This window comes from Hemibagrus wyckioides, linkage group LG06, assembly GCF_019097595.1.
Source record: "Hemibagrus wyckioides isolate EC202008001 linkage group LG06, SWU_Hwy_1.0, whole genome shotgun sequence".
Taxonomy (NCBI): domain Eukaryota; kingdom Metazoa; phylum Chordata; class Actinopteri; order Siluriformes; family Bagridae; genus Hemibagrus; species Hemibagrus wyckioides.
The window spans coordinates 41,525,089-41,539,152 of record NC_080715.1 but is presented as its reverse complement, the minus strand read 5'-3'; the positions used below and the strand labels follow the sequence as shown (position 1 = coordinate 41,539,152).

Below are 14,064 nucleotides of genomic sequence, written 5' to 3'. Positions count from 1 at the left end.
GAAATAGCAGGCGTGTAAAAAGTGTGTGTGTGTATGTGTGTTTGATCCATTTAGTCTTGTACACTACAAGCCACTGGGCGTGCCTTTGAGTATGACAGTGGGCATGGACAGATAGAGGAGTGTCTGAGTAAAAAAGAATAGATGGGTGTGTCTTTACGTAGGATTGGTGGGTGTGTCATCAAGTGGAACACATTAGATAGGTGTGTCTTTAAGCAGGACAGAAAAGTTGGGTGTGTCTTTGAGAAGGATAGAAAATTGGGTGTGTGTCTTTGAGAAGGATATTAAAGATGGGAGTGTCTTTGATCAGGATAGAAAATAGGGGGTGTGTCTTTGAGCAGGACAGAGAAAATAGGTTCGCCTCTGAGAAAGATAGAAAAGATGGGTGTGTCTTTGAGCAGGATGGAAAATAGGGGGAGTGTCTTTGAGCAGGATGGAAAATGCGGGCGTGTCTTTGAGCAGGATAGAAAATGGGAGAGTGTCTGAGTAAAACAGGATAGGTTGGAGTGTCTTCAAGTAGGATTGGTGGGTGTGTCATCAAGTGGAACAGATTAGATGGGTGTGTCTGAGCAGGATATTAAAGATGGACAGGTCTTTGAGCAGAATATTAAAGATAGGCGTGTCTTTGAGCAGGAGGGAAAATATGGGTGTGTCTTTGAGTAGGATATTAAAGAGAGCAGGACAGAAAAAATGGGTGTGTCTTTGAGAAGGATAGAAAATACGGGCTTGTCTTTGAGCAGGATAGAAAATAGGGGTGTGTCTTTGAGCAGGATGCAAAATATGGGTGTGTCTTTGAGCAGAATACTAAAGATGGGCGTGTCTTTGAGCAGAATATTAAAGGCGAGCGTGTCTCTGAGCAGAATATTACAGATGGGCGTATCTTTGAGAAGGATGGAAAATATGGGTGTGTCTTGAAGCAGGATAAAAAATAGTGGGCATGTCTTTGAGCAGGATATTAAAGATGGGCGTGTCTTTGAGCAGTAATAAACTATCAAGGTGACCAGTTAATAGTGGAGTGAACTCATGAGTGTAACGTCCTCAGTGTTTAAACTCTACACCAGCATTTTGTTGTGTAAAGGGTGGATCCTGGCCTGGAGGCGTGTCCTTGCCTGTGGTCAGATCTGACCCTCTCAGATGATGATACGTAGAGGTCAGTATTTTTACCTGCATTACTCGAGTTTGTGTTTTTATTAAGAAAAGGAAAGACAGCCGTGTATTTGGGCAAGCTTCCCTTTGCTAATGCTAGCTTCAGATGCATAGCTAGGCGGAGGGATGTAGGAAAACCCACAGGAGACGAGGGGAGAGAGAGAAGAAGAGAGGAAAGGGAAGGGAGAAAAAGACAGGAGCAGGGAGAGCAGAGATGCTATCATAACACTCTATAAATATCCAGCATGCTGGACGCCTGGCACTGGTTTCCTGACTCATCGCTGCCTCATCCTGACACAAGCGCTCTCGACCAATCACAGCACAGATCAGGGAACAAAACAGGAAACTCATCAGAGGGAGACCAGTGAGGGAAAAGAGACCTAACATGCAATGCCATACACACACACACACACACACACACACATTGTTTTCCCTCTTCCTGTCTCCATTTTCCTTAATAATACTTAATACACAACAATGTGTGTGTGTGTGTGTGTACAGGCATGTGTGTGTGTGTTTTTCTATCTTCTGCCTTCATTATCTCTCCACTGTCCCAGCATGCATCACTGCTCTCCTGAAATATTGATGAGTCAGCGTCTGCTGTCCTCGTCCAATGAGTTCCCGGTTTGTACGAATATATAATGAGCTTGCTTCATTCCCACTCGCTGTTGCTGTGGCAACCGGCACAAGGGTGGGGGGGTGGGTTGGGGGATTTGGTTGGGTTGGAGGTTGGAGGGGGGGTCTGGATTTAAAGGTCCTACTGAATAATGCCTCAGTGCAGAGTGTGTGTGTGTGTGGAGAGAAATAGAGAGAGAGAGAGAGAGAGAGTCTCAGCTGTTAAACCCCTCGGGCCTACATTCTATTTTAAACGCTGGCATTTTATTTTCTCCTCTCGCTGCATCTTGCTCTTTTTTCTTTCTTTCACGTTGTCGGCTATTACTTCCTGTTATCGCGGACAAAATCCCAAACATGACAGGGATGTATGCTAAATGGCGATAACGATGCAAGACATACTGTACATACAATACATAAATGTTTCTTATACGTTGCTATGTTATAAATGTTTTATTACAATATACGGCTTTCGTTGATACTGAGTAAATTGTTGTGGATGTTTTGTGACTGGAAACTTCAGAGTAGGAACAGGATCAGTGCTTCATCACACCAACACATGACTGATTATTTTTCCATAACAGTATGCCCCCGAGTGTGTGTGTGTGTGTGTTATACCTTACATAAACCCTACAAGTGACCTGTAATAACCTCAGCAGGTTGATGAATAAGCAGGATGTTTGCCTGTATGTCTGTCCTTGCTCACATCCTTGTCATCATAGTGATCTAATTACAGCTGATTCAGTGTGTGTGTGTGTGTGTGTGTGTGTGTGTTGGGGAAGTCGCGGCTGAGTTAGTTATAGATCAATTCTCTCCCTTTCTCTCTGTCTCTCTTCAATATACATTGTACAATGTACAGGGCGTGGCTGTGTGTGTGTGTGTGTGTTTCCTTACCGATATCTGTTCCATACCCTGAAACACTCTCAATCTCATCCCTCATTTCTCTGCTGGCTGCAGAAATATAACAGCTCTAAAAATATCACTGAGAGTTATTGTGTGTGTGTGTTAGCTAACGAGATGAATAATTGCTTTCTTGTTGCTGGGAAAAATGAGCAACCAGAACAGTGTTTTCTTTCATCTCTGCATCTTGTGTGTGTGTGTGTTTGTATGTGTGTGTGTGTGTGTGTTGATGACATACTGCCACAAATCATGAAAGCATGGGCAATTCTGTAGTGTGGGACAAACAGAAAGAGAGTCTAGTGCCAATTATGGGATTCCTGAGCCAGTGAGGACTCAGATCTGTGTATGTGTGTGTGTGTAACAGAAGACTTAGACTGGTACCAACAGACCTAATAGCCCTTGTGGGCGGGGCTAAAACCACTTTTTTTCCAATTGGTTGTTTGGAGCTGATGTGCTTCCTATTCTATACAGGCAGAAATCACTGTGTGTGTGTTTGTGTGTGTGTGTGTGTGTGTGAAGTAAAATTGTAATAATATTTGCCTGCCCTGGCCCTGATGTTCTCCTTGGTTGCTTGGTTGCTAGGCATTGGAGAGTAAGCTTCTGGTTGGAGGAAAGAACATCATTGATCACACCAACGAACAGCAGAAGATGCTGGAACAGAAGCGGCAAGAGATTGCAGAACAGGTATCACACACACACACACACACTAAAGCAAGCATAACAGCTTAAAGTTATAATCTGAGCGTAACAGTCACACACACAACCAGAATTCAGAGAATGTTCACACATGTTACTGACCTACACTATTGTGTATTGTGTGTGTGTGTGTGTGTGTGTGTGTGTGTAGACACGTAAAGAGCGGGAGATGCAGCAGCAGATGTTAATTCAGGACGAGGAGACGCTGGAGCTGAGAGAAACGTTCACCTCTCTGCAACAGGAAGTGGAGGCAAAGACCAAAAAGCTCAAAAAGGTGAGACTAACACACATAAAGTGTTGTATTACAAGTGACCTATGAGGAGTGTCCTTTGAGAAGTTCCCTATCACAAGTTCCCTATAAGAAGGTCCCTAGGTGAAGTCTTCTATTAGAAGTGCCCTATGAGATGTTCCCTAGATAAAGTCTCCACTGAGAAGTTCCCTATCACAACTGCCCTAGGTGAAGTCTCCTATAAGAAGTTCCCTATCACAACTGCCCTAGGTGAAGTCTCCTATAAGAAGTTCCCTTTCACAACTGCCCTAGGTGAAGTCTCCTATAAGAAGTTCCCTATCACAACTTCCCTAGGTGAAGTCTCCTATAAGAAGTTCCCTATCACAACTTCCCTAGGTGAAGTCTCCTATAAGAAGTTCCCTATCATAACTGCCCTAGGTGAAGTCTCCTATAAGAAGTTCCCTATCATAACTGCCCTAGGTGAAGTCTCCTATAAGAAGTTCCCTTTCACAACTGCCCTAGGTGAAGTCTCCTATAAGAAGTTCCCTATCATAACTGCCCTAGGTGAAGTCTCCTATAAGAAGTTCCCTTTCACAACTGCCCTAGGTGAAGTCTCCTATAAGAAGTTCCCTTTCACAACTGCCCTAGGTGAAGTCTCCTATAAGAAGTTCCCTATCACAACTTCCCTAGGTGAAGTCTCCTATAAGAAGTTCCCTATCACAACTGCCCTAGGTGAAGTCTCCTATAAGAAGTTCCCTATCGCAACTGCCCTAGGTGAAGTCTCCTATAAGAAGTTCCCTTTCACAACTGCCCTAGGTGAAGTCTCCTATAAGAAGTTCCCTTTCACAACTGCCCTAGGTGAAGTCAGCCTATAAGAAGTTCCCTTTCACAACTGCCCTAGGTGAAGTCTCCTATAAGAAGTTCCCTATCATAACTGCCCTAGGTGAAGTCTCCTATAAGAAGTTCCCTATCACAACTGCCCTAGGTGAAGTCTCCTATAAGAAGTTCCCTTTCACAACTGCCCTAGGTGAAGTCTCCTATAAGAAGTTCCCTATCATAACTGCCCTAGGTGAAGTCTCCTATAAGAAGTTCCCTATCATAACTGCCCTAGGTGAAGTCTCCTATAAGAAGTTCCCTATCACAACTGCCCTAGGTGAAGTCTCCTATAAGAAGTTCCCTTTCACAACTGCCCTAGGTGAAGTCTCCTATAAGAAGTTCCCTATCACAACTGCCCTAGGTGAAGTCTCCTATAAGAAGTTCCCTTTCACAACTGCCCTAGGTGAAGTCTCCTATAAGAAGTTCCCTATCATAACTGCCCTAGGTGAAGTCTCCTATAAGAAGTTCCCTATCATAACTGCCCTAGGTGAAGTCTCCTATAAGAAGTTCCCTATCACAACTGCCCTAGGTGAAGTCTCCTATAAGAAGTTCCCTTTCACAACTGCCCTAGGTGAAGTCTCCTATAAGAAGTTCCCTATCACAACTGCCCTAGGTGAAGTCTCCTATAAGAAGTTCCCTTTCACAACTGCCCTAGGTGAAGTCTCCTATAAGAAGTTCCCTATCACAACTGTCCTAGGTGAAGTCTCCTATAAGAAGTTCCCTTTCACAACTGCCCTAGGTGAAGTCTCCTATAAGAAGTTCCCTATCATAACTGCCCTAGGTGAAGTCTCCTATAAGAAGTTCCCTTTCACAACTGCCCTAGGTGAAGTCTCCTATAAGAAGTTCCCTATCACAACTGCCCTAGGTGAAGTCTCCTATGAGAAGTTCCCTATCACAACTGCCCTAGGTGAAGTCTCCTATAAGAAGTTCCCTATCACAACTGCCCTAGGTGAAGTCTCCTATAAGAAGTTCCCTATCATAACTGCCCTGGGTGAAGTCTCCTATAAGAAGTTCCCTATCATAACTGCCCTGGGTGAAGTCTCCTATGAGAAGTGCAGAAGTTCCCTAGGGTGAAGTCTCCTATGAGAAGTTCCCTATCACAACTGCCCTAGGTGAAGTCTCCTATGAGAAGTTCCCTATCACAACTGCCCTAGGTGAAGTCTCCTATGAGAAGTGCCCTATGAGACGTTCCCTAGGGTGAAGTCTTCTATGAGAAGTTCCCTATCACAACTGCCCTAGGTGAAGTCTCCTATGAGAAGAGCCCTATGAGACGTTCCCTATCATAACTGCCCTAGGTGAAGTCTCCTATAAGAAGTTCCCTATCACAACTGCCCTAGGTGAAGTCTCCTATAAGAAGTTCCCTATCACAACTGCCCTAGGTGAAGTCTCCTATAAGAAGTTCCCTATCATAACTGCCCTAGGTGAAGTCTCCTATAAGAAGTTCCCTATCACAACTGCCCTAGGTGAAGTCTCCTATAAGAAGTTCCCTATCACAACTGCCCTAGGTGAAGTCTCCTATAAGAAGTTCCCTATCATAACTGCCCTAGGTGAAGTCTCCTATAAGAAGTTCCCTATCATAACTGCCCTAGGTGAAGTCTCCTATAAGAAGTTCCCTATCATAACTGCCCTAGGTGAAGTCTCCTATAAGAAGTTCCCTATCACAACTGCCCTAGGTGAAGTCTCCTATAAGAAGTTCCCTATCACAACTGCCCTAGGTGAAGTCTCCTATAAGAAGTTCCCTATCATAACTGCCCTGGGTGAAGTCTCCTATAAGAAGTTCCCTATCACAACTGCCCTGGGTGAAGTCTCCTATGAGAAGTGCAGAAGTTCCCTAGGTGAAGTCTCCTATGAGAAGTTCCCTATCACAACTGCCCTAGGTGAAGTCTCCTATGAGAAGTTCCCTATCACAACTGCCCTAGGTGAAGTCTCCTATGAGAAGTGCCCTATGAGACGTTCCCTAGGGTGAAGTCTTCTATGAGAAGTTCCCTATCACAACTGCCCTAGGTGAAGTCTCCTATGAGAAGTTCCCTATAAGAAGTTCCCTATCACAAGGTCCATAGGTGAAGTCTCCTATGAGAAGTGCCCTATCATAACTGCCCTGGGTGAAGTCTCCTATAAGAAGTTCCCTATCACAACTGCCCTAGGTGAAGTCTCCTATAAGAAGTTCCCTATCATAACTGCCCTAGGTGAAGTCTCCTATAAGAAGTTCCCTATCATAACTGCCCTAGGTGAAGTCTCCTATAAGAAGTTCCCTATCACAACTGCCCTAGGTGAAGTCTCCTATAAGAAGTTCCCTATCACAACTGCCCTAGGTGAAGTCTCCTATAAGAAGTTCCCTATCATAACTGCCCTAGGTGAAGTCTCCTATAAGAAGTTCCCTATCACAACTGCCCTAGGTGAAGTCTCCTATAAGAAGTTCCCTATCACAACTGCCCTAGGTGAAGTCTCCTATAAGAAGTTCCCTATCATAACTGCCCTAGGTGAAGTCTCCTATAAGAAGTTCCCTATCACAACTGCCCTAGGTGAAGTCTCCTATAAGAAGTTCCCTATCACAACTGCCCTAGGTGAAGTCTCCTATAAGAAGTTCCCTATCATAACTGCCCTAGGTGAAGTCTCCTATAAGAAGTTCCCTATCACAACTGCCCTAGGTGAAGTCTCCTATAAGAAGTTCCCTATCATAACTGCCCTAGGTGAAGTCTCCTATAAAAAGTGTCCTATGAGAAGTTCCCTAGGTGAAGTGTCCTATGAGAAAAGCACTATGAGAAGTTCCCTATCACAAGTGCCCTAGATGAAGTCTCCTATGAAAAGTTCCCTAGGTGAAGTGTCCTATGAAAAGTTCCCTAGGTGAAGTGTCCTATGAAAAGTTCCCTAGGTGAAGTGTCCTATGAAAAGTTCCCTAGGTGAAGTGTCCTATGAAAAGTTCCCTAGGTGAAGTAACCTTAAAAGGAGCCCTATCACAAGTGCCCTGTGAGTGCCCTATTCTCACACCTATGCTAAACACACACACACACACACACACACACACACTTACTTTACTTTTACTTTGTGTTTCCTAACTTGTCTGTTCCCTCTCTACCCCCTTTTAAATCCCGACCCCTGAACTTTGACCCCTGGACCACACCCTTGACCCCTGAGGATGCATTTGCTTCTCTTTTATCAGTACAAAAAGGTTTGTCTGTTTTTTAAACCTCCTCAGTCTGAGACTGCACCGTCGACGCTGATGCTAATGCTAGCTCCAAAGCTAATGCTAACCCCCGAATGCTAACCTCTGAGATCAACACACTACAGATAGCTGAGTGTAGTTAGCATGAAATCCAAAGCTAATCTGCTAATCAGCTGACCAGTTTCCTCCTGAATAATCTGTTACGGAAAATAAAAAAAGAGGTGTTTTTTCGTCAGTTCTCTACAAAATGGCTGCTGTGCGAGTCACAACTCTCGGGCTAGCTAACCAAAAAGAATAACTGTTAGCAAGGACACACTGTTGCTTTACTGCTTCTGGCGTTTTTAGTTAACAGTTGCTGAAGAGACGTTTTTGGATATAACAAACAGGGAAAGAAAAAACCTCTGAAAGAATTTTTCTCAAGAACGTTTCCCATCAAAGTACGCCATTAACTGTCTCTCTAAACTCCACCCCTTTCTTCTACCCACAAGCCCTGCACTACCTGCCTGAACTTTGCCCTCTAACCCTGACTCCAGACCCATAATGACCTCTCACTTCTGACATCCTAACCCCTGCAGTGTGAATACAGCGCTCTGACTGGCTGCGGCTCAGGGGATGACCTCTCCTCTCCTCACTGTAACAACCATCAGATCTGTCACTCACTGCATGAGGCTGGAGAAGAATGAATGGATGGATGGATGGATGGATGAATGGACGGAAAGATACTGTATTTAAAGGTTTAGGTGGTATGAAGGATGGATAGAAGGATTCATAAAAAAAGGCATGGATGCATGGGCGGATTGATTGGTTGAGAAATCGATGGAAGACTGGATGACTGGATGAATGGATGGATGGATGGATGAAATACAGATAGAAGTTTTTTTTTATTGTACATTAGATGCATAAATCAGTGGATGGATGGAGGGATGAGTGGGTGGATGGATGGATGGATACTGTATTTGAAGCTTTTGTCAGTATGATGGATAGATAGAAGGATTCATGGGAAAATGGAAGGATGAATGAATGGATGGATGGATAGATGGATGAATGGATGGATGGGTGGATGGATGGATTTATTGGTTGAGAAATCGATGGAAGACTGGATGACTGGATGAATGAATGGATGGATGGATAGATGGATGAATGGATGGGTGGGTGGATGGATGGATGGATGGATAGTTAGATGGATGGATGGATGAAATATAGATAGAAGTTTTTTATTGTACATTAGATGCATTAATGAAAGGATGGATGGATAGATGGATGGATGAGTGGGTGGATGGATAGAAGGATGTATTAAATGGTGAAAGGAAGAATGAAAGGATGGCTAGATGGATGAAATATAGGTGAGGTTTATGGGATGGGTTTTATTTTATTTGTAGGTTTAGAATAATAGTAGTATGATTGGCAGTTGGGGATGGATGAGTGGACTAAAGAAAGGATGAAAGGATGGATGGATGGATGGATGGGTTTGAGGATGGATGGTGAATTCTTTCTCCTTAAAATCCATGTAATGTTCCATCTTTGGAAAGAAGAGAAGGTTGGGAAAGATGGATACCTGAATGGACGGAAGGATGGATTAGGGAAAGCGTAATTGGTCAGTGGAATGTATTCACAGATATTCAAGGTGTTTGTTTTGATGGTTAGATGTATAGTAGAGTAGACAGATGTGTGATGAGTAATGAAGGAGAGGAAAGGGTATGAGAATATAAGAGTCCAGCTGGGGGTAGATTATGGGATGTGGTTGCCTGGGAGACCATCTGTGATTGGCCCACTTCTGCATAATTGAACATTCCAGTCTTGTTGCTGTGGGCAACCGAGCGGCAGATTGGACATCAGGATATTCTGTCATCTTACTGTTCTCTCTCTCTCTCTCTCTCTTTCTCTCTCTCTATCACTCTCTCTCTGTCTGTTTAAAGCTGTACGCTAAGCTGCAGTCGGTGAAAGCCGAGATTCAGGACGTGAACGATGAGCACGTCAGAACCAGACAGGAACTGGAGCAGACACAGAATGAGCTCACAAGAGAACTCAAGTTCAAGTGAGTGCACACACAGACACACACACACGCACACACACACACACACACACACACATCTGAGGTGAGGTACCATGTCTCTAAACATCTTTTTGTGTGTGTGTGTATGCAGGTACCTCATAATTGAGAACTTCATCCCTCCGGAGGAAAAGAACAAGATCATGAACCGCCTGGTGTTTGATGTCGATGAAGACCAGTGGAAATTCCAGCCTCTCGTTCCTGCTGAGGAGTGAGTGACGTTTTATCTGTGACCTTTGTACAACCTTGGCCTTTGTGTGACCTCAATTTTTTTGTGGATGCATTGGATCAGTGTGTGTAAAACGCCACACCTACCACTTTCTAGGAAGGGAAAATAGTGAGGTGGGGGTGGGGGTAGGGAGCTGGGATCAGTGTTCATCTGGGTCGTACCATGTGTGTGTGTGTTTGTGTGTGTGTGTGTGTGTGTTGAATCGAAGCATCATGTAGCCTACTTTTAAATGAGCTTGATAACACAGTTACACAGTTTCACACAGTTACCCTCAAGCCATGTTTTGTATTTTGTTACAGGTTTATAAGGTCAGTGTAGCTAACAAGTCATGGTGGCTTATGGCCACCGGTTTAGCATCAGGCGTGTCTAAAATTCGTCACACGCGCTCCTCACAAGCTCTCACTGTTCTTCACACAGATAGCTGAGAGAACAGAAAGGCATTGAGAAGGAAAATGCAGCATTTATTCATTCACACACACACACACACACACACTAATGGTGTTTTTGTTGTCAGTAAAATTTGTGTCTTGCTTTTGTTCAGGAAATGATCTCTCTCTCTCTCTCTCTCTCTCTCTTTCTTCCAGTAAGTTTACTCAGATGAAGAGGAGACCCGCCTCCGCTGTGGGTTACAAGCGGCCTATCAGCCAATATGCCAGGGTTGCCATAGCGATGGGAGCCAATTCCAGATACAGGGTATGTGTATAGAAACAAGAGGAGAAAATAAAAGTTTCTTTTTTCACAAAAGGTACTATTGTACTAAGTGCTGCAGTGTTTTTATTTTTTTACACCAGGCTGAAAACATCATGCTTCTGGAACTGGACATGACTCCGCCCACTCTGTTTCAAATGGACTTCCCGAGGCCGGGGTCCGAGACGGAGCCAAGCCGAGACGTGCACCTAGACAACGCATCGTACAGAGAGAAAGTAGAGACCAGTCGGGTCAGGAAGTCCCAGTCCTGGTCAGTGTGACAGTCATTCAGCCACCAGTACTGAGGGCATTTTGTTCGTTTATTCCTTAGCATTGTAAGGCACATTGTAACACAATGAAAGGAAAGTGCTCTCTGCCCTCTTCCACATACATCCATGATTGGCTAGTGATTGACAGGAGAGAGACAGTAATCCCTTCCCACCCTTAAAGCACGGGCAGTTTTGTTTCCACAGTTTAATTGGTGCCAAACTGGGGGCTCTGGGTATTGTTAGCAATATCACCAACATAGTGCCAAATTGTTTGTCCTAGCCTCGCTAATTACCCTGCTAATCACTCACTATCACTTAAGTTAAGCTATTAAGATAAATTTGTACTTCTCACTTTTCTGGAGTTAATGGCATCACTTCCTGTCTCTTGTTCGCAGGTGCCAGGCTGCACGGCCCATGTCTTCCTCAAGCTCGGTGCTCTCCCTGTCATCCTCAGGGTCCAATGGCCTGACGCACCCCGTCAGCGCCGCCATAGCAACCGCCCACCAGTAAGATGCCAAGGAGCACAACTTTGTCCCTTCTTCGATCCACCAATGAGGGATGCGTCATTCGTCCCACCTCCCTTTTTGCAGCAGTGAAACGGTGGCCTTGTCTGAGACGTTAGACGGAGCAAGAGAGGACGCATTATAGCACCATCCTTACATCCTTCCTTTATTTTATTACTCTTTTATTAAAATTCGCTCGCTCAGTTTTACCAGATGAGATCTGGTCAAGATAGATTCAGTTTTGCTTTCACATCCGTTAAATAGAAACTCCTGTCTCCAACAGGAAATCTGTTCAAACATCAAATTTCGTTGCCTTTTTTAAAACTTGAACAAGTTTCAACATGTTTACTGCTGAAAAAAAATACAAAGGTCCTATAAATTGGTCTTCAGTCGGAAAATACCACTTGGGAATAATTCGAATGTCACCCCGGTCACCTACCGAAGAGGAAATTAGAGAAAAGCCACTTCCTGTGTGATCTACTGTACAGAAGAGAGTCCGGAAAAGACAGACAGACGGATGAAGACGAGTGCAGACGTCTGTCTGTCGTTCTCCGAGCCCTGCTTGCATGTTGTACTGTGTGTGTGTGTCCATGTTTGTAATTCTGATCAGGGTCTGTCGGACGGATGAAAACGTCTAATGATGTGGGGCGTGGCCTGTGCGTCGGAATTAGAAATGGTAGAATCGACACTGTTGCCTGGTCGTTTTGGCTGGTACCAAAAAAACAAAACCAGTTTTTGTCGTAATATCAAACATATACAATATCAGTGACAGAGGGTCGGAAAGTCATGTGGTGATGTCGCTTACGGTGAGAAACGTGCTAGCATGCGTGCATTTTTATTTTTTACATTCCAGTTTACACACCCATTTAAATGATTTTAGATCGTTAAATACATTAGAATACTAACTGATTTTGCATGAGCTAAGTTCCCATTAATGAGCATAATGCAAGAGATGCACAAAATTGTCTTAACGATTTCAGCTTAACCGTTAAAAAAAAGTTGGAATATAGTTTACGTGAAGTTGACGTAAACTACATAAGGCTCACCTTATGTGTACTTTAAGTAACACGTATTGAAGGTTTTCGCAGGACTTACGTACAGTTTACGTGAGGCTAATGTAAAATTTATGTAAAGTTTCAGTAAGGTTTACGTAAGATTCACTACAGGTTCATGTTTAGGTTTTTATTTGGCTTATTTAACGTTTATGAAAATTACTTAAGGTTTGCATAAGTTTTACGTAAAGCTTATTTGAGGTTTATGTTAGGTTTACGTAATGTCTATGTTAGTTTTTTTTTTGTAAGCTTGTACAAGGTTTATGAAATTTACTTAAGGTTTACGTAAACTTTATGTAAAGTTATTATTCATCTTTGTGAAAGGGTAAGATTTACACAGGGGTATGGAACCTTTATGTAAAGTTTATGTAAAACTTTAAAAAGGTTTTACATAATGATCTCATTTCCTCCAAAAAATATTCACATACTGTAAATGTAGAAAATCTGAAGAAAAGTTTGTCCATAAGAAATTGTGTCCATGTTTGTTTTTTTGTCCGACTTGTCGAACTTATTCGTTGCGTACGATTGGAAAACCTTTCCGAGGAAACCTTGAGGAGTGTTGGGATGGATGAAGGGTCTGCATGAAGACATTAAGAGACTCGTTTAGACTCATGAAGGACGACTACATGAAGTTTTTGGAGCTCTGATGGGTTGAAGATCCTGTGTGTTATAAAAAAAATGTGTCTTTCCACCATTTTTAATTCTATACTGGTTTGCATAAACCTTTAAATTACTGTTGAGTGATATATGGAGAAGATTGCAAGAGACTAAAGCCAAGTGCGCATACACACACACACACACACACATAATTAGTTCTCACACTGGACACAGACTTGAGCTTTGTTTGGACTTCTAGCCTAAAGCGTCCATGCCCACCTACCTGACTCTAACTGTATAGATGCATAAGGACTGTGAATATTTGCGTGTGTTCGAATTATGACTGTATGATAAAACTACTGAATAAAAACGGAGAAATCCGCTCTGCTGACCTGGTTTTGTCAATCTTGTATGTCATTTTAGTGCTAGTTTTAAAACCACCTGTGTGGCCACTTACAGCACAAAGGAACTGATGAAAGGATGTTTCAACAGGAAAATATATTTTGTTCCATTCCATTTTCTGTAGCACTTATCCTACAGAGGGTCACTGGATGCCTGGAGTCTATTCCAGGGGACAATGGACACAAGTCAGGGGACAACACTGGACAGGGTGCCAACTCATCACAGGTCACAATCACACACTCACTACAGACAATTTAGAGATGCCAGTCAGCCTGTAACATGTCTTTAGACTTGGGGGGAAAAACAGAGAACCAGGAGGAAACCCTGAAGCACGTCTTTAGTCTTGGGGAAGGAAACCACAGAACCAGGAGGAAACCCTGAAGCATGTCTTTAGTCTTGGGGAAGGAAACCACAGAACCAGGAGGAAACCCTGAAGCATGTCTTTAGTCTTGGGGAAGGAAACCACAGAACCAGGAGGAAACCCTGAAGCATGTCTTTAGACTTGGGGAAGGAAACCACAGAACCAGGAGGAAACCCTGAAGCATGTCTTTAGTCTTGGGGAAGGAAACCACAGAACCAGGAGGAAACCCTGAAGCATGTCTTTAGTCTTGGGGAAGAAAACCAGAAAACCAGGTGGAAACCCTGAAGCATGCCAA

General features: G+C 43.5%; 1 protein-coding gene across 1 annotated transcript in view; it reads left to right on the top strand.

The window, feature by feature from the left end:
- LOC131355310 (kinesin-like protein KIF3C) overlaps nt 1-13,398 on the top strand; it is an 18,780-nt gene extending 5,382 nt beyond the window's left edge. Inside the window, exons 2-8 of the mRNA XM_058393698.1 lie at nt 3,238-3,339; nt 3,503-3,625; nt 9,536-9,654; nt 9,764-9,880; nt 10,483-10,591; nt 10,690-10,856; nt 11,250-13,398. Of these exons, the coding sequence (XP_058249681.1) occupies nt 3,238-3,339; nt 3,503-3,625; nt 9,536-9,654; nt 9,764-9,880; nt 10,483-10,591; nt 10,690-10,856; nt 11,250-11,364 (852 nt within the window). The 3' untranslated portion in view covers nt 11,365-13,398. The remainder of the gene's footprint in view (nt 1-3,237; nt 3,340-3,502; nt 3,626-9,535; nt 9,655-9,763; nt 9,881-10,482; nt 10,592-10,689; nt 10,857-11,249) is intronic.
- The last annotated feature ends 666 nt before the right edge of the window (nt 13,399-14,064 follow it).